At 47.0% G+C, this 19087-nt stretch overlaps 1 protein-coding gene across 4 annotated transcripts in view; it reads left to right on the top strand.

The window, feature by feature from the left end:
• Positions 1–16003, top strand: part of pak1 (p21 protein (Cdc42/Rac)-activated kinase 1) — a 43548-nt gene extending 27545 nt beyond the window's left edge. For all 4 annotated transcript variants that reach the window (XM_031573482.2, XM_031573484.2, XM_012836226.3 and 1 more), the window contains 14 exons: positions 787–1003; positions 1870–1964; positions 4031–4178; positions 4292–4329; positions 5524–5637; positions 8023–8212; positions 9696–9759; positions 9883–9931; positions 11115–11227; positions 11759–11876; positions 12246–12345; positions 12869–13065; positions 13295–13432; positions 14472–16003. In XM_031573482.2, the coding sequence (XP_031429342.1) occupies positions 811–1003; positions 1870–1964; positions 4031–4178; positions 4292–4329; positions 5524–5637; positions 8023–8212; positions 9696–9759; positions 9883–9931; positions 11115–11227; positions 11759–11876; positions 12246–12345; positions 12869–13065; positions 13295–13432; positions 14472–14558 (1644 nt within the window). In that variant the 5' untranslated portion in view covers positions 787–810 and the 3' untranslated portion in view covers positions 14559–16003. The remainder of the gene's footprint in view (positions 1–786; positions 1004–1869; positions 1965–4030; positions 4179–4291; positions 4330–5523; positions 5638–8022; positions 8213–9695; positions 9760–9882; positions 9932–11114; positions 11228–11758; positions 11877–12245; positions 12346–12868; positions 13066–13294; positions 13433–14471) is intronic.
• The last annotated feature ends 3084 nt before the right edge of the window (positions 16004–19087 follow it).

Genomic DNA, 19087 nt, shown 5'->3' with positions numbered 1-19087 from the left:
AGGGGGTTTTAACCGGTCCTTGATGAGTTTGGTTCTCCCTTTTGAATTTTCAGTGGTGAAGCTGAATGCACTTGTGCTCAAATGTAAAGCTGTGTTCCCCCTGTGAGCCTTCCTCTTTTGTCTACAGTATCGCATATACTGTGATGTCAGAAGAAAGGAATTTTGCATTGTTGGAGGGCTTGGGTAGCCTACATTTTGGTAGTGAATGAACAAGCTCTATGTGTGTGTGTGCAGTCTGTGTGCTGTGTTTGTCCATGAACACAGTTACGAGTTACTGAAGTGTGTTACTGTAATCCCCTTTCTTGTGAAGCAATTTCAGGGCTTAATTGCACACCTGCCGCACTGATTGAAACAACACAGATTTTGAGTGTGATCCATTTGTGGAAGTTCACAATGAAAACCTTTTTTGCCTTTTGAACCTAAAATTAACTTGTTGAAGCTGTGTGGTTAATTGGCTGTTTGATCAAATGGGAAGTTTTGTTTTATGCTGATTTGTTGCTGTTGTCACACTGTGCCTGACTTCTACGCACGTGTGCGTGTGTGTGTGTGTGTGTGTGTGTGTGTGTGTGTGTGTGTGTGTGTGTGTGTGTGTGTGTGTGTGTGTGTGTGTGTGTGTGTGTGTGTGAAGCAGTCTGATGTCATTGATGGTGTAAATGGAGATGGTGGCTGACAGTAGTTTCAACATACTACTGTCAAAGCAGTAGAATTAATTGGCTGTTTTGACAAAACACACTGACGTCATTGAGGGCGATGATGGTGACTTTGGTTGTTTCCTTGTCTCTGCAGCAGTAGCATCCGCCGGTGCTGAAGATGTCGGATAATGGGGAAGTGGAGGACAAGCCACCCGCGCCGCCCATGAGGAACACCAGCACCATGATCGGAGCCGGGGGCAAAGACACTGGCCCCCTCAACCACGGCTCCAAGCCCCTGCCCCCCAACCCCGAGGACAAGAAGAAGAAGGAGCGCTCCATCCGCTCCATCCTCACCGGAGGAGGGGACAAGAGTGAGTGACGACGACGATGCCTATCCCTAGCTCGATCTGATTCAGGGTCAGCACCCCGCTCCAGTCTGAAGTCTTAAGAATTTCAGTGCCCAGTCTGACCCGGTGTTATTCTGTGCATCTGACAATACAATACTTGTAACTTGTAAGAGACTCCCCTGCAGCATTTAGTTGTTAAAGCCTCAGTCTAGTCCAGTACAGTCTGACAAAGCATTCCATTAGGATCAGAATGTTGGATCCAAGCATGTCGGCTTGCGACTGAACACCAGGAGGTCACATCTCCTGCATAATGATTGGAGCACTCATTGTCTAGAACTGAAGATTCCTGGCTGCCTCAAAATATGTGCGTTCAATTATGTGTTCTATCATATTTTTGGTAAAATATCTATATCTCTGAATGGCTGATAGTGAGGATATACTGCTGGCTCACACTATACTATGACTCCTTCCTTTCAATCAGTGTGCTGGCTAATAAGGTGCTGTGGTGCTACAGGTTCAGGTTTCTGATTCCCGAGGCCCAGTCATTATCAGCTGATTAGCAGTGTTAAGGGGCCTTGGGCATGGAAGTGGACGGTTCAGCACCTGTTGGGATGCCTGAAGAGCAGTACAGGAAGGTCGGTTCTTGCTCTCGCTAACGCTGGGACAGTCTCCAGTGAGTGGAGTGTGATAGTGGTCCTGATCAGACCCCAGTGCTCTCTCTGTTTTTACACGTTTTAGGAGAATAAAGGTTGCAAAGTTGTGGAGGCAGCTGGATTAAAGTTTGATCAACAAAAACACCATCTTTTCTTTTCTTTCTTCTCCCCATTTTTCATCTTTTCTCCCTTTTCATCTCATCTCGCTCCCTTCACCCTCTCCTTTCATTCTCTCAGCCAATAAGAAGAAGGAGCGCCCCGAGATCTCCCTCCCGTCTGACTTTGAGCACACCATCCATGTTGGATTCGACTCCGTCACTGGAGAGTTCACGGTAAGAGGCCGCTCCACTCGGCACTGGCACTGCCGCAGCATCAGCGCAGCCTGACCGCGTGGCTGCTTGACCCACATGATGGCACGGCCAAGTGCTAAAGGCAGAGACGAGCCACGTTAGTCTAACCCAATGGACACACGCATTATGACCCCTCAGGCCTGGCTCACAGAGAGAGTCCTCACTTCTTCACGTCTCACGCTTGCACACTGGTGATTTAACAGGCCAGTGACTGACACTGTTCCTATTATAGCTATACAGTCTATTACATTTAGTCATTTAGCAGATGCTTTTATCCAAAGCGACTTACAAAGGAGAGGAGAGAGGAGAGGAGGATATACCCAAAGGGGTATTGGGCTTGGGACTGCAGTAAACTTTAAACAATGCTATATTTAGGGTGTTTGCATTAACTATCACACGGCTGTTGGATATGACAGCATGAGCTATAAACTCTATATGCTTGCTCAAACCTGAAGTCAGGATATGGATGTGACGCCTTGAGTGATACACTTTAGACACTATACACTCACTGGAACTTGAGGTCAGATTGTTTAATGTCTTGTTGGTCTTTATGGTGCCTGCTTGCGTGGTCACATATATGGGGGTGACCTCGTATTTCATCTTTGAATGAGGTGAAGATTGAATGCAAGCAATGCAGTTATGTGACCGGATTGACTAATTCCATTGTTGGCATGACATGGTTGTGTGAAATTTCAGCTAAATCACCTGGTCAGCCGCTGCATGCAGCGCTGATCAAAGTGGTCATCGTTCGTAAATCTGTTTTGCCAGTGTGAATGTCCTGCTAAATTCCATTTGGCTTGAAGCACACTGCCAGTTTGCTCCAAATAGCGCAGCCAGCTTAAGCATTCACAGCATCCCACTGCTTTCTCAGTGTTTGGGAATCAAGATGAGCAGGAGACCCAAGGCCACTGGTCCGAGCTGCCTTGTTCTGGTGATGGAAAAGACAGACTCATCCAAAGAAGTATTTAAAAAAAAAGGTGCCACACAGAGATTGATGTAGAGAATGATGGAAGTCTGCTCCCAACATGTGTTAGTTCAACACACCAGAGGGGTCTCAATCGTAAAAGCTCTCCATCTGACTGGACCGCCTCGTCTCAGAGGACGGCCAGTGCTGCCCTTTTCAGGTGCCAGTCGTTGTGAGCGACCCCTCTATTCTCTTCCCTCTTTTGGGTAAAATGAGGTGAGAGCAGGCAGCTTGTCTCCCCTCCCCTGCCCTCCGCTCCACTGCGGCACACCCCTGAGGGACCATAGGTAAGGATGGTTATAATGAGAGGTCGGGGATGACTCTCTCTTCCTCTCTCTCGCCCGCACGCTGTTCATCAGGACCACAGCAGGGCCCGCTCAGGGAGGCCGCACAAATGACTCAATTGAATTAGCTCCCGAAACTGACGGCAGGACCTATTGAGCTAACCGGCGGCGTGCGCTCTTCAATTTAGCCCTCTGAAGCCAGTCCTCTCTGACTCATCCTGTTTGTGTCTTTATGAGGCTTAGTCAATGCGTTTTCTGGGTTCTTTTATGGGTCCTTCTACAGTGGCTGGCTGTCTCTCTGCCATCCCCCATGGTTCTATAGTGCTGAGATTTTGTTCAGTTTGTCACTGGAGTTTCTGGTGAGGTTCTAGCCTAAATTTATAACTCATCCAGTATCATACTTTTTTTTCTTTGAGCTGCTCCATGTAACAGAATCTTGGACATGGATATTCTCTCGCCTAGTTCTACAAGACATCCACAGAGCCACTACACACACACTTGAATTCTCATGTATCTCATTCAACCACAAGATATTTCATACTATGTACACACTGACGCACACACACATGCATGTACACTGACCGAAATCCCCATATCCCTATTATTTTTAATAGATTCAAGACAGTTCTGCTCCCTTCCAAAGCGAGCTGAAGAAGAGAGCCTGAGCAGGCCCTGACCCAGTTCTCTGGCCACTACATCATTATTTCTTCCAGGTCTGAGAGTGTTCTTAACGTGTGTGTGTGTGTGTGTGTGTGTGTGTGTGTGTGTGTGTGTGTGTGTGTGTGTGTGTGTTTCTGTAGGGCATGCCAGAGCAGTGGGCTCGGCTGCTGCAGACTTCCAACATCACCAAACTGGAACAGAAGAAGAATCCGCAAGCCGTTCTAGACGTTCTCAAGTTCTACGACTCCAAAGAGACCGCCAACAGCCAGAAGTACATGAGCTTCACAGGTGAGACCCACACCAGAACAGCTTTCAGTGAATCTGCCATCATTAAACTGTTAGCTGTTTAAACCTGTTAACCTATTACCTAATTACTAACTCCTCACCCTTGTCTGTTTCAGATAAGAGCTCAGACACTTACAACTCCTCGGCAGCCGTGGTAAGTAGCCAGTCCACAACCACTCACTTGCTTCGTTTTGTAAAGTAAAGGTGCAGAAGATGCAGTTATGTAGAAATAAGTAAGTGCTTAAGGAGCAGTGTGACCACTTGAGCCTTAGACTGATGGTGATGACTGAGTGGTGATGACTGAGCTCCCTGTAGATGCCAATGAGAGCAAACTAGGACATGTGTGAAAGAGGTCTGATAAACAGAAGCAAAGGCGTAGGCAGATGAGGCCTTAGGACTGGTGGGAGTGTGAAAGGAGGACACAACAGGGAAGAGCAGAAGGCGGAGGATCACGTAGAGGTGGCAGCACAGGAGCGGAGAGATTAGCTGAGCTGGGCTGGGCGGGGTGCTGATGTACTGTACCGTCATGGAGCCCTGCTGGCAGACAGGCAGAAGGAGCGGCTCGGGGCCAAAGCGTGGGTCTGTGCAAACTGTAGCATCTTTCCTCCTGCCAGTCCTGCAGATGCGTCCTGCCAGGCTAGCTTCCTCCCTTTCTCTCTCTCTCTGTCTCTCCCTCCCTCACTGTCTCTCTCTCTCTCTCGCTCTCTCTCTCCCTCCTCCCTCTCTCTCCCTCCTCCCTCTCTCTCCTCTCCGCGCTGTGAATCAGCATCTTTTCCTTTTCATTAAGAGCCAGTATCTGCAGCCTGGCCTCCACCCTGGGGTGGGGAACAGGCGGATGCCGGTGGGGGGAGTGGACTACTGAGGCAGCCACGTTTAGCGGTTTGTATAGAGTATAGTCAGTGTCAGTGGGTTTGTTGGGAACCCAGCCTGCTCTGAGTCAGGTGAGAAGGATGTGGCAAATTTAGATTTCAGTAGCTTGTGTTGTGGCTGAATATGTAAACGGATGGAGGTACAAGAACACATCATCAGGGCAAGAAAGGAAGTTCCAGAAACTGAAATATAACTTTACTTGGAATGTACTGTGAAGAATAGTATCTAGTTTTACTGGGTTTAATTGTAACCGAAGTCGAGTCCTAGAGATAAAGACTGACGTACTGTATACTGGAATGTTCAGATTTGTCTCAAATTAAAGTGACCAATGGTGGATTACAGTGTGGTATTGTATTGGACTTTATGACTGTGTTGGAGTGTGAGTCAGTCATGTTGGCATTTGTCATGCTGTGGGCACGTTTGCTAATGTGACCGACCCATGCCCACTTCCTGTCTGGCTTGTCTCTCGCTTCCACAGAACTCCAAAACCGTGTCAGAAACCCCCGCAGTGGCCACCGTCTCAGAAGATGATGACGAAGATGAGGCCACGCCGCCACCTGTGATCGCTCCCAGACCGGAACACACAAAATCAGTGAGTTAGCTAGGAAATATCTCCCTCTATCCGCTCTCTCGCTCTCTCTTTCTCTCTCTTTGCTTTCTGTCTTTCTTTCTTTCTATCTATCCATCTATCCATCTATCTATCCATCTATCTATGCCTCTAAGTCAGTGAAGTACATTAGTGCCTTACAGCCAACCTGTAATTAGGTTCAGGCAGAGTTTAGTTTCATCAGAGGTGCTCTCTCTCATCCTCTTTCTCTCTCTCTCTCTCTCCCGCTTACTCTCTCTCTCTCTCAAACTCAAATTCTAAGTTGCTTTATTGTCAAGACTGCGTAGATCCAGTGATATCAAAGCACAAAGAATAATGAAATAATTTACAGTAATATGAAAGGCATGCACGACTCTCTCTCCCTTTCTCTCTCTCTATTCTTCTGTCACCTACTCTCCCCGCCCTCTCTCTTTCTCTCTCTCTCTCTGAGCTGGGAGCTTAGTCTTTGTCCGGGTCAGGAGGCGAGGCTGTGTGTGGAAGAGGTGACGCCTCACTGCACCTCCTTGATCAGCCCAGAGAGCATCACAGGGCTAGGGAGGGGGCTCTGGGGTGGTGTGGGGAGGGGTAGGGAGGCGGAGGCGGAGGCGCAGGGAGAGCAGGGGCTTTGAGGCGCCAGGCTGATTAAAGGTTTTCTCTGACGTTCCCGCAGCGTTAATGGGACGTTTCAGGGTGCTCCGGCAGCTGACAGGTGGGGCTTGTTTTCCAGAAGCAGCGGCAGCCCTTGATGTTAGAGGGGTGTGATGGGGTGGGGTTGGGGGGGGGGTCATGAGGGGTGGAGAGGGTGCGCTGTTTGATGGGAACCTGTGAGATGAGGGGTTTCGAGTTGGAGGGGGGATGGTGTTTAAGGTGGGGCCTTATTCACTAGCTTATCCACTGGAGTGCCGTCACTGGAGACACACACACACACCTTATCTACCACAGTTTTCCACATCCCCTTGAGCGGGATGCTTTGGGCTCAAGCAGGACAGTCACTGACACTGATGGCATCACAGCTAATGGCCACAGCAGTTTGTTTCCAGCAGTTGCAGCTGCTCAGTGTGTTCATCTCTTGTCTTTCTCAGCAGTGCCACTGTCAGCAATTACCCCAAGACTGTCAGACATCTCTCTCCCACACCCATAAATCCAGCCCATAAAAATGACACTCATCTTCACCCAGTCCGCCTTTGCAAGAACCTATTTATGGCCTAATGTCACAGAATGCATCATTTTACTACCCTGAGTGCTCGTGAAACAATAAGCCCCATGTCAGTCCTCTAGTCTCACCATGTATTTCTACTCTTTTTATAATGTTACCCCCAAACTAGTTTAAGGTTTTGAAACATGCACTGAGCGTCCATTGTCTCCAAAATAGAAGTAATTAGGTTTTACTAAGGATGGGCTTGTCTTTTCCACTGCTGGTCAAGGTTGATGGAGACTCATTTAGCTTCCAACAAACAAAGCATGTGTTCATCATTAAGCCGTGTGAAGAGGGGCTATTGTCACCCAGACGAGGAAATCCTCCAGAACAGCACAGCTGTAAGGTGGGATCAGCGTGGTAATCCAGAACATTCCTTGTGATATATGGTTTACTGCTCACATTTTCGCAGCTATCAATACGTGTGTCTGGGAGAGGGGACTGAAACATCGACTGAAGCTAAATGCCACTGAGATTAATAAAGATGTGGAATGTCCTCTTCTGTACTGAGGGATGAGAGAGATGGCTCTGGCCTGCGTCTCCTGTCTTGTCTTTTTGAGACATTCTTAAGGCAGTATTTTTAGTGTGGCGGCCCACTGCCTGAGCGCTCACGTGGTCCAGGCCCTCCGAGTGGTGCCCCTTCTGCCACAAGGAGTTAGTCACTCAGGGGCCTGGAGTGAAGAGGAGAGGTGGGAAAGCGAGAGAGGGAGGGAGGGAGATGGGGAGAGAAGGAGTGGGGGGAGAGAGAGAGAGAGAGAGAGAGAGAGAGGGAGGGAGAGCCCAGTTAAGCAGACACACCGAAGGGGCAGCCAACCAGTGATTTCATCAAATCTCCTGCAAGGATAAATTGGCCTCACAAACAATAGGAGCCACTGATGTTAAAACCTCCTTCGCCCAAGCAGGAAACCAAGGAGATTTGGCCCAAGCTTGCCAAGCATGTTTGGTCCAACAACATTTAATCAGCAATAAAGCTGTCGTCCGCACTAAGCACCATTGCAGAGAGCGAGCAGGTTTATGTGTGGACAAACAAAACGGTCCACACAACCTTGCCATAGGCTGCTTTTTCCCCCACTGGATCTCCATGGCAACGATGTTGGCAAAGGGTTTAATACAAAGCTCTAATGTTAAGTCATAGTGTCTAATGTTCTCTTTCTCCTTCTCTCTTTCTTTCTGTTGTATCTTTCGCTCTGTCGCAGATATACACACGCTCTGTGATTGAACCCCTCCCTCCGCCCCCCACCAAAGATGCCGCCACCTCGCCCATCTCGCCACCATCGGCCGAGAGCAGCAGCCCCACTCCCACGCCCTCTTCCACAGCCCCGCGCAGCGCCGACAAAACCCGCAAGAAGACAAAGATGACAGACGAGGAGATCCTGGAGAAGCTGCGTGAGTGATCTCGCACTGGCCGTATGGATGACTGCTAATGTTAATCCCTGTTTACACACACACACACACACACACACTCTCTCTCTCTCTCTCTCTCTCTCTCATACATACACAGGCGTGTGCACATATGCACAGACATACCCACACACCCACACACAGACACACACACTCTCATACAAACACTCATACATAGTGTTTTATTTTTATTTCACATGTGGTACAAACATAGCCATAAATGTACCCACACAAAATCGCCAACGTACAGTCACACATACAGTCTCACCAAACCTCAGTAGTTGGCATAGACCAATGAGGTCCCTTGTGTCCTGTCACTCGAGTGTCACTGGTGAAAGAGGGGGTTGGAGTGCAGCGTATTTGCACATGTGGCTTGCCAGATTTTTTTTCGCTCTTTTTTTTTTTGTGTTTGTTTGTCATGTTAACGAATCTGGGTTCGCCCCTCATACAACCATCATATTGTGTTAAGCAACTTTTCATTTTTGAACACTTCATGCTACAGACGTGCTCAGATCGCCCTCTACTGGTAAGAAAGGGAATTTGTCTGTCCTGCCTGGCTCCAGAGTGTCTCCCGCCCCTTACTCTTCCTTCTCTCTCGCTGGTCTGAGCTCTGATTGGTTCTGTCTCGTCCAGATTCTCCGCCCCTCTCTGGTTGCTGAGTGACCCAGTTGGACTGACAACTTTCCCACACTGTGCTCTCCTATTGTGACACTTGTTTCTGCATTGCATTGCAAATAATGCATTGTCTACAATGTCCTTCTCCCTCTCTCTCTCTCTCTCTCTCTCTCTCTCTCTCTCTCTCTTTCTTACCCTCCCTCCCTTTTTCTCTGTGTCACTCTTTGTCCATCAGACCATCTGTTTTTTCCCTTGATTTGATGATGTTTGCATTCTGCAGGTGCGACCTGCATGTACCTGATTCCACCTTTAACCCTAACCTGTATTGATTGTTGCCCTTTCGCACTTATTTTCTAGTAATGGAAACCAACCAGCTTGGAAAACAGCAGAACATCTCAGCACTCTATTCTATTGCTGTACTACATTTTTGCATCAACATAATTTGTAATTCATAAGCAAAGTGTCACCTTTTAAACTTTCCATGTGTTAAGATCAATTAGAAAACCAGGCCCATCTAGAATTATACAAGGACTAGGTCATTTTTATTTGGTCTGCTAAATGGAAGAATGTGTTTCCCTTAAAGCAGTGGGTGATATTGATTATCTGAGAAGCCATGATATTTAGCAAGGGTCTAGAGAGAGTACTTTGTCGATTAAGAGTGCTCTTGGTCAAAACCCGCCTCTCTCTCAGTCTCTTCATTGATCTCTCGCTCTTGTCTGTCTGCCCTCCACGTTGATCTTTCCTTCATTCTCTTTTTTTCCGTCCCTCACAGTTCAAACTGGCCTGACGAACACAGTGTTTCCTTGGTTCCTCTCTAATGTGTCCATTTATGTCTCTCTCTCCTGGTTTGTAGGGAGTATCGTCAGTGTGGGCGACCCTAAGAAGAAGTACACGCGCTTTGAGAAGATCGGTCAGGGGTATGTGAGCGACCATCCACAGTACCACATAAACCACATGAAAGGAACCTAAAGACAGTGTCTGCTTCCTCTTACTGATAAAAGCCTCTGTCACTCACACACGCTCCTCCTCTGTCTCACCAGGGCGTCTGGAACAGTTTACACAGCGATAGACATTGCCACTGGACAGGAGGTAAGAGCGTCTCACTGAGTCCCTGCCTCTCTGATCTCCCTTCATCCCACCATAGACCCATTGAGCCCTCTTTATTAATCTCATATTATCATCACAATACATTTAATTGATAATGCACTGATTGTGATGTAATTCAAGAAGTACCAAAGAGTACAGACACAATGCACATAGCAAAGAAGCAAGCAAGGCCATCTACTTAGAACAGATTAATAGAATTAGGAGAAACTGTTCAGATTGCTTGGTATCAAGACTCCATAATGCCCTCGGGTGGCCAGGAAGAGTGCCAGCAATTGAGGTCCAGCCAATCAAAATGCCCTGTACTCTGAAGGAGTTTGTCTTAGCATATTCCTGGGGACATTCCGGTTTAAGATGTCCTGGATTTCATATGGAGAACACAAGAGAGGAACACTTCCATGAGATGAGCTGGGATGTCAGGAGGAGAGATGTTTCTAGCACTGAGAGTGGCAGCCAATGCAGTGAGTGTAGAAACAGAGTATCACATTCATGGTTGTTCCCATTACCCTGTCAGGGCCTTCCTCCAGTCTTTACACACCAGTGCCCTCTGGCCACCCAGACAGACTGGAGAGAGACAACATGACTGTCACGCTAAGCCTTCTCAGCCCCTGGATCTGTGCATTATTGATGACCATCACATTGAGGCCTGCCCGCTAGAGGAGTTAGCTTGATAAACCCTAGCCAGCCAGTAGGGAGTTAACGTTCTGCACTCTGATGTGTGTTTTAATCCTAAACTGCATCGGGACCTGTAGGCTGGACTGCCCCCTGCTGCTGCCATTGTTCTTGTTGTGTGATGGAGCTCAGAGCTGGATCTGCTTTCACTTGAGAGGCTCTGGGAAAGGCACCTGGTTAGGCAGAGAGGCTCTGGGAAAGGCACCTGGTTAGGCAGGCAGGTCTCAGACCTGCAGCCTTGCCAGCTCAGAAACAGAGCCCAGTGGCCTGTGGCCTGTGGAGATTCAAAGAAATTTAGTGTCCCTCATTTCCATAATTCTAAATATTTTCAAACAGACAGTTAGAAACCGGAGTCAGCCTTGGTAGATACTGGGGTATGCTGTGGTTAGGAATCAAGGTATTTTGTACAGGACGTTCTTCTATAATTAAAAGCATAACTGAGGAGAGGAGAGTTGGCTGTGTTCATGTGTTCTCATATACATTTATCTCTCTGCAGGTGGCCATCAAACAGATGAACCTCCAACAGCAGCCCAAGAAGGAGCTGATCATCAATGAGATCCTGGTCATGAGGGAAAACAAGAACCCCAACATTGTCAATTACCTGGACAGGTGCGCTTCATACAAGCAACTACCACTTACAATGGACCAGCCAGGTTAATTAGAGGGTTAACCGATGCAATTACCCTGGGAGTCATTCTGACTATCTTCTCCAGTGACTAAGTCTTAAACTCTGATGGCTGCACCACTCTGATGTGAACCATATAAACATGGTCGTAATTGCTTGACAACGGGTAATATTTCTGAGTGATGTGATGGCTTTTATAGCTTATTAGATGGATCTGGTGTCTGTGAGGTTATGTTGTTTTCTATGGAGGTGGTTGGAGGGGCGGGTGGCTGGCGGTATGATGTACGTGGTCTGCTGGGACCTACTGTCTCCTGTTTCTATAGCAACGTGCCTCACCCTGGCCAATATGTTGCAATCCTTTTTTATGTTTGTGTTTACACTCTGCTGTCTATAGTTACACACATTTCCTTCAGCAATGTAACCTGATGATGCTGGGTTGTCTAGTTGCCATAGCTACCGCCTGCGCTTGCCCTGGCATGGCTGCATGTGTGATTGCGGTTGTCTGGTTTCCGTAGTTACCTGGTGGGTGATGAATTGTGGGTGGTGATGGAGTATCTGGCCGGAGGCTCGCTGACCGACGTGGTAACGGAGACGTGCATGGACGAGGCACAGATCGCCGCCGTGTGCCGTGAGGTGAGTGAGGGAACACCATTACATCAGCACAGATCACATTACACACTACAATAACTAGCCAGCTGTGCAGAGACCCAGGCCCAAACACAAGTCAGTCCCAATCCCTCATCTTATCTGTATAAAGAACACTGACCTGCCAGAGAGGATTATCGCTGTCAATTCCTCATCTCTACGGTCAAATGCAAAGGCTTTTAATGACAAACAGCCTGGCAATGAACAGATAGGCTTTTAATGACGCACAACACCACAACAATTCTGGGTCTGACTTCAAGTGTCCACTCGTACTGGACTGGATGCCCATGTCTTCATACTGAGGTCTGAGGTGCTTACCTCCATCTGAGCCCATGTTTTCCTCTGCTCTCTCTGCAGTGTCTTCAGGCCCTGGAGTTCCTGCACCTTAGCCAAGTGATCCACAGGGACATCAAGAGTGACAACATCCTCCTGGGAATGGACGGCTCAGTCAAGCTCAGTGAGTTGATGTGTGCATGTCCTCCTGCTTCCTCATCAGCACAGCACAGCTGAATTAGTGTTGAAGGAGCCTCTGTAGATGTTAGTCATAGTCACTTGTTTGAAAAAGACTTCTTGTGTCCACGTTGAAATGGGAGTTGTAAGCACATAGCCTTGAGTCTCACAAGTTACTGTGACTACTGATGTGATGCTATTGTAATTCCTACTTATCACCAGCAGAGGGAGTAAGTGCTTCATTTACACAATGCTTCTGAGTGGCATCAGTTTGTGATTGAGATTTAATTCTTGTGTTGCATTTGCACATTGAGAAAGTTATAGGATATTGATAATCTGAAAACCAGTGACATGATTATTCTTGTTAAAAACAAATCCTTAAACATTAACTCATGTGTTTCTGTATCTTTTCTTCCTCTCTATCTCTCTTCTCCTGCCCTCCCTTCCCTTCTCTCTTCTTGCATCTCTTTTTCTCTTCTCTTCTCCTTTTTCCTCTCCTCACCTCTCCTCTCCTCCCTCTGCCTCTCCAGCTGATTTTGGCTTCTGCGCCCAGATCACCCCTGAGCAGAGCAAGCGCAGCACTATGGTGGGCACGCCCTACTGGATGGCCCCGGAGGTGGTGACGCGGAAGGCCTACGGGCCCAAGGTGGACATCTGGTCCCTGGGCATCATGGCCATCGAGATGATTGAGGGGGAGCCGCCCTATCTCAACGAGAACCCGCTCAGGGTGAGACTGGGCTTGGGTCAGGGGAGCGTAGAGTTTGGTGCTGATTATACCTGTAGCACTGACATATTTAGGAGATGGTTAGGCTATAGATGTTAGCATGCTAGATCAGCTAGATCGAAGCATTATTCGAGAAAAAAGAAGGGATTCCACCTAATCCGGTTTGTCTCTGAGGTATTCAAGTGCAGGAGTCAGCTTTAACTCTCCGGTCTGCGCCGTTGTTTTCTTCCAGGCGCTGTATCTCATAGCAACCAATGGCACCCCAGAACTGCAGAACCCAGAGAAGCTGTCGGCGGTGTTCAGAGACTTCCTGAACCGCTGTCTGGAGATGGACGTGGAAAAGAGAGGCTCTGCTAAGGAGCTTTTACAGGTGTGTGTATGTGTGTGTGAACTGGTTGAAGCGTCTTTTTAATATAACTTTGCTTCAAATTTGCAAGTGTATGTTTTTAATTTCATGTCTTAAGCCTACAGCCTTGATATTTAGCCTTTCATGGTTGATATATGTTGAGCTGTCAGAAACCTAATCAGGACAAGGTGTCTCTAGGCCAGCTGGGTGGATGAGGAGAGCGGAAGCAATAAAATACCCATAGTCCTACTTTAAAACATTTGTCAGGATTTATAACCCGGCTGATAAGATGTTAATGTACACCTCTCCCTGCTGGTTTGGTCTGAGTGCTATCAGTGTGTTACTATGAGGCTGCAGCTCCTACCCAGCACTTACCCTCCCACACAGGAGACATCAGATAAAGCAAGGACATTTGTGGGAAGGAGGGCTTAGTTCTGCTTTAGGAACACAAAGAGCAGCACAGAGAGAGGCTGAACGCCACATCTGTCTGATCAGTAAAGTTTTATAACTCCATGGTGAGTCAGCCCTTCGGAAGACGAGGGAAGAATAGGCAAGGCTTATGAAATCACTGCAAGCTGACATTCTTCAGGTGAGAGTCTGGATAGCTGTGGTGTACAAAGGTGTGCTGGTTTTTGTGAGAAAATGTAATGGCCTTGACAACAGTAGGTGAAGAGAGAGTGAGGGTGGTTGAGTGGGTGGAGTGGTAGAGCTTGTGGTTAACGGAAGTGCATACAGTCCTTCTAGGGGAATAATTTCACAATTGGCCATTACTTTGTATTCTCTGAAACTCAAAGTGGTGTTCTCATATGGCTCCGACCAAGTCATATCCTCCTGGGAACCAAGAAAAATGAACAGAATAGCTCAAAAGAGTAAGAGGGTATGCATGAAAAACAAATGTCAACTACAGAGGATACAAGTTTATGTGTTGGTTCTCAGGAGGTTGCCTAACATTTATAAAGCAAACTTCAACTCTTTATCCCTCCGCAATGCAGAACGAGGTTCAGGAAAGAATGTGAAAGTTAGACTCTCTGAACGATGTTTTCCCTTCCATCCCCTCTCTCAGCACCAGTTCCTGAAGGTGGCCAAGCCGCTATCCAGTCTCACTCCGCTCATCCTGGCGGCCAAAGAGGCGGCCAAGAACAACCGCTAACCCCCAACTGGAGCACACCACCTCCACCCACCACCACCACCCCATCCTCTCTGTCCCTCTCTGTCTCTTCCAGCCTCTCTCCTACTCTCTTTCTCTTCCTACCTCTTTGTACCCCTTCCTCTTTCTGTCCATCAGGGGGAGGTGGGCCCCTCGTGTGGAGGTTGTGAGAAAATACCCCTCCTGTGATTGCCACCCTCAGGGTGTGTGAGGTGGCCAGGCCACGAAAGGCCAGCATAGAGGCGCAGAGAGATGACATCACGGAGACATGAAGGACCTCACTGGGGACGTGAATGGTACTCCAGGCCCAAAGGACTTTTAGGGAAGGATTGGCCTGTAACTTGCTTTCACAAACGAAGCGTATATCCTCCTGCTTCTTCCCACATCACTGACTTTCTTTGGGTTCTGGGATTTCATTTGAGCGTCTCTCTTTCTCGCTCTCTCTATCTCTCTCTCTATCACTCTCTCTCTCTCTCTCTCTCTCTCTCTCTCTCTCTTTCTCTCTCTCTTTCTCTGTCTCTTTCTTCCCTTTAAGTTTTTTTTTTTTTTTTGCCTGAATGTTTGTATGTAAGACCAGAAGTCGATTTGTCAGTTTTAATGTACTGTATGGAAAGTGCTTTTTTGTCATTTTACTTTTTTTTTAAAATGAAAATACGATTTTCTTCTGGGTTTGATTGTAGAGTAGCGGAGCTGGGGGATATGAATCTGGTACAGATTTGTGACTATTACTTCATAAAAATATAAAACACTTTCTTGGGAATGATTCTGGTACTGAAATGAAAGTGGTACGCATGTCTTTAAAACAAAAATAAACTATTGATTTGGATAATAATACAAAATGAGAATAATAATCTAAGTTAAGGTACATGAAGGATGCCTGTTTATGATATCAAGTCATTGTGTCAGGTACTGCAAGAGGTTCAATGTTTCACCTGACAGACCTGAACCGTCCTCACCACCTCTGAAAATGTGTATATTTCTCTGTTGACAATGGCTCAAAGCCGAAAGAAAAACAATTAAAGTTCATTACAGTCTTTGTATAGCATTGAGTGTGAATGTGTGTGTGAGTGTGTGTATGTGTGAGTGTGTGTCAGCATGCATTTGTGTGTGGGTGTGTGTGGTCACAGAAATTTAATAGAAAATGTTGATGTTTCCAAACCCAAATGCTTTAAGCGAGTTTCTTTTTTATGTAGCGTTAATGTACCTTTTGGCCTTAAAACTGTTTCACAGAATGCAAGACTGTTTATTACATGAGTTCACGCTAAACATCATCATCCTCATTTGGATGTATGAACCTAGGAGATGAAGAGTGGCTTGGCAGGCTTGTGAAATAAACAGTCTTGTTTATCCTGTGTACTTGAGCCATACACTCTCTTGTTTCTAAAGTCATTTTGATTCCAGTGAAGATTCTCAACTGACGTGGGACAAAATAAACTCTCCGAAAGTTTCTCCTGTTGTGTCGAGCCGAGCCTCCCTTGCTGCTGCATGCATTGCGATACGTGTTGTGTAACAGTGGAAACTTCCGGACGCTTTTTCCTGCTTTCTCTGCACTGGAGACGCCACTGTGCCGCCGGTATGCGGCATCATTATGTCACCTCTCCCTTCACCACGCACTCCACTGACCCCCCTGCGACCAACCAAACTAGTGACGGTCCCCTCGTTTTCATCCCCTTGTGTTTTGAGTCCACCTGCCCACTCCCACCCCCCCTCCCCACACACACACACATTCTGTCCTAGTCCTCAGGCTGCATAATTGGGGTTATGAAACAGCAGAGATGCAGGGCGACCCACTGGAATGTTTTCTGTTTTTGTTTTTGTCTGTCTGGCTGGCCTCATTATGGAGGTAGATGCAGGCCGTTATGGGGCCGAGGACAAGATGCTCCAGTATTGCCATCTGACGAGTGGGGATTCAGGTGATACTGGGCGCGCAGGATGACTGATCATGTTTCAGCAGGTTCTGTTTGCTTCTCTGCACCCCCTTCCTTTTGTCGTGCCTCTGTGCTACCGGCATATTCAGGCAGCTTGGATCTCAACTTACTGTTGTTCTACAGACAGAGTTTTTACTTGCTGTAGTGTGTTACCTGATTTGATATCTTTCTGAAAAAAACGACCTTGAGCTCAAATCTAAATGACAGGCTAATAACAGTGGATGTAACCGTCTCGGTTCCTGATCTTGTTTTCATGCCATGAGTGAAATTAGATTTTTTTTTCTTTAATTAAGCGGATTATTAAGGTGCTCAGACTCCTAAGCTGTTCCTTCATCCTTGAGGCTGAGGAATGGATTTCGACTGGGTGGTGCTGTGATGGTGGGGAGGGGAGGGGATGGCAGGGAAGGGGGATCAGAAGAACCAAATAAATGGAAATGGGTTCTGCCAGTGTTAAGTCCTGGTTATGCAACACAGCAGATTGCTGACTTGTTTGCTAGGGTAGGCACTTACATCTCTAAGGCACCCCAGTGAATCCTGCGGGTGCACAGCTCGGCTTCTTGGCAACCTGCCAGCCATGCACCCCCCCTACCCACCCCTCACCCCCCTTTAATTTTATACTTGTATTTTTGTGTTGCAATATTCCCTTTGTCACCTAAGTCATTTGTATTTTGTCTTCCCGCACAGTTTCTGAGAATGTACAATAAAAGAGTAATGCAGGGGGTGCTTAATTTCTAGTCCCTCACAAATGAGCTCTGTGTGTGTGTGTGTGTGTGTGTGTGTGTGTGTGTGTGTGTGTGTGTGTGTGTGTGTGTGTGTGTCTGTGTGTGTGTGTGTGTGTGTGTGTGTGTGTGTGTGTGTGTGTAGCAAGGGTGTGAGAGAGTGCATGCATGTGCGTAATGGTCTGAATGTGACCTTTAGTGAATTGCTGCATGCTCCAGTGCTGCTGCAGAAGTGTCCTTCTCATGCCTGAGCTGTTGTGTTTCTCACAGTTACACACAGAATCCAAAGGCCATGGGGCTCTTCTATTAGGGGGTTTACCACCTACTTGGTTACTTGCCCAGGTCTGCCACTACACTACATACTCGGAATACCCCCCAGGTCTGACATAAACATCCCATAGTCCACACTGGCTCACAGTGACTTCCAGCATACTGTGGGTCTTATGTCAGTTTTTGTGGTGGTACCCGCTCTATTGTGGGTTGTGTTAGATCCTCAGTAAATAATGTGAATAAAACATAATGAGGTTCACTTGATTTTGGCTGCTTGTAGCAAATATGACCAACAACAGGCTGCTGTGTGAGTTTTAGACTTTGTGTTGTTGTTTGTATTCATATTTGGATTCCTGCTGAGATTTTAGAACACACATTTTTGAATATCTTACAATTGCATCATCATCTCTCCCTGGTTGTTAATGTCTTTTTCAACCTCTTTCCTCCATCAACGTTTCTTGCTGTTATCATTATTTACCTCCCCTCCATTTCTTAATCCCTTTCTCCTTTTTCCCTTTCTTTTTCTCCCTCCAAATCGCCCTGCTCTGTATCTCACTGTGTTTATTTCCCTTCTCGCTCTCTAAGTCATGTCCTCTCCGCACAATGAATCCCCTCACAGTGGAAATCTTGCTGACGGTGCACTGGAGAGGTTTCCTATAGTGCGGTGGAAGTTGGCCAATGTGTGACACTCCGTGTGGACAAGGACACACTATTCCCCTAAAGCTAGAAAGGCAGGGGGAGGAGAGCTCTTAATGCAGAGAGCCCTCTATGCTATTCTCATTACACACAGCAGCTCTCCCATCATATGGCACAGTCCACACTTTGCCTTTTGGATGCTCTCCAACAATTAGACCACAGGAGAAAGGCTTTAAACCTTCAAACAGCTGGGATGGGTGGAGAGCTCAGCTTCTCTTGAGCTGTGTGATGTCCAGCAAATTGCCAGGCAACCTCAGCATGCCCTCATTTGGTAAAGGAAAACTCATGGGACCTGCTTCTCCCTTTTTTAAAGGCTCTGAGCTAAATAAGCTGGGCTGAAAAAAGGTTTTGGTTTTAACACATATTTCACCGAGTTCTGCTCCTCAGTCACAGTACTGCAGCATCCTTCTTTCATTTTGTAACTCCAAGGTCAACATCCCGGTGATGTCACTGTTGCCATGGGAGACCCAGGTGTTACTGCAGGTGCTGCAGTGTTGTTAGGTTCTCTGTCACTCCGCTGTGGGCTTGTGGGATTCCCTGGCTGAGTGGACCTGCCCCAGAAGGTGACTGCTCAGCCTGGATTCTCTCCTGATACCACCAGGGGTGGACAGTAATGAAGAACATTTACTTGAGTGCTGTACTTAAGTACATTTTTGAGTATCTGTACTTAACTTGGGTTTTATTTTTTTGGGGAACTGATGACTTCTACTCTTCTACATTTGAAAGACAAATTTTGTACTTTTGACTACTCTACATTTGTATGAAGGTTCCTGTAACTTGTTACTTTGAAGCACAGCTTTGAAGTCAGCAGATACATTTTCTTTCTTTTCTAAGATACGATGTTTTTGGCACAGTCAAGTTCAAAGTGCTTGCTGTAATTTTTTTAATTATGGCTACATCAGATAAAGATGATTATTTC

The sequence above is a fragment of the Clupea harengus genome, chromosome 9 (genome assembly GCF_900700415.2).
Source record: "Clupea harengus chromosome 9, Ch_v2.0.2, whole genome shotgun sequence".
In the NCBI taxonomy this organism is placed as follows: Eukaryota; Metazoa; Chordata; class Actinopteri; order Clupeiformes; family Clupeidae; genus Clupea; species Clupea harengus.
This window is presented reverse-complemented; position numbering and strand designations above follow the sequence as displayed.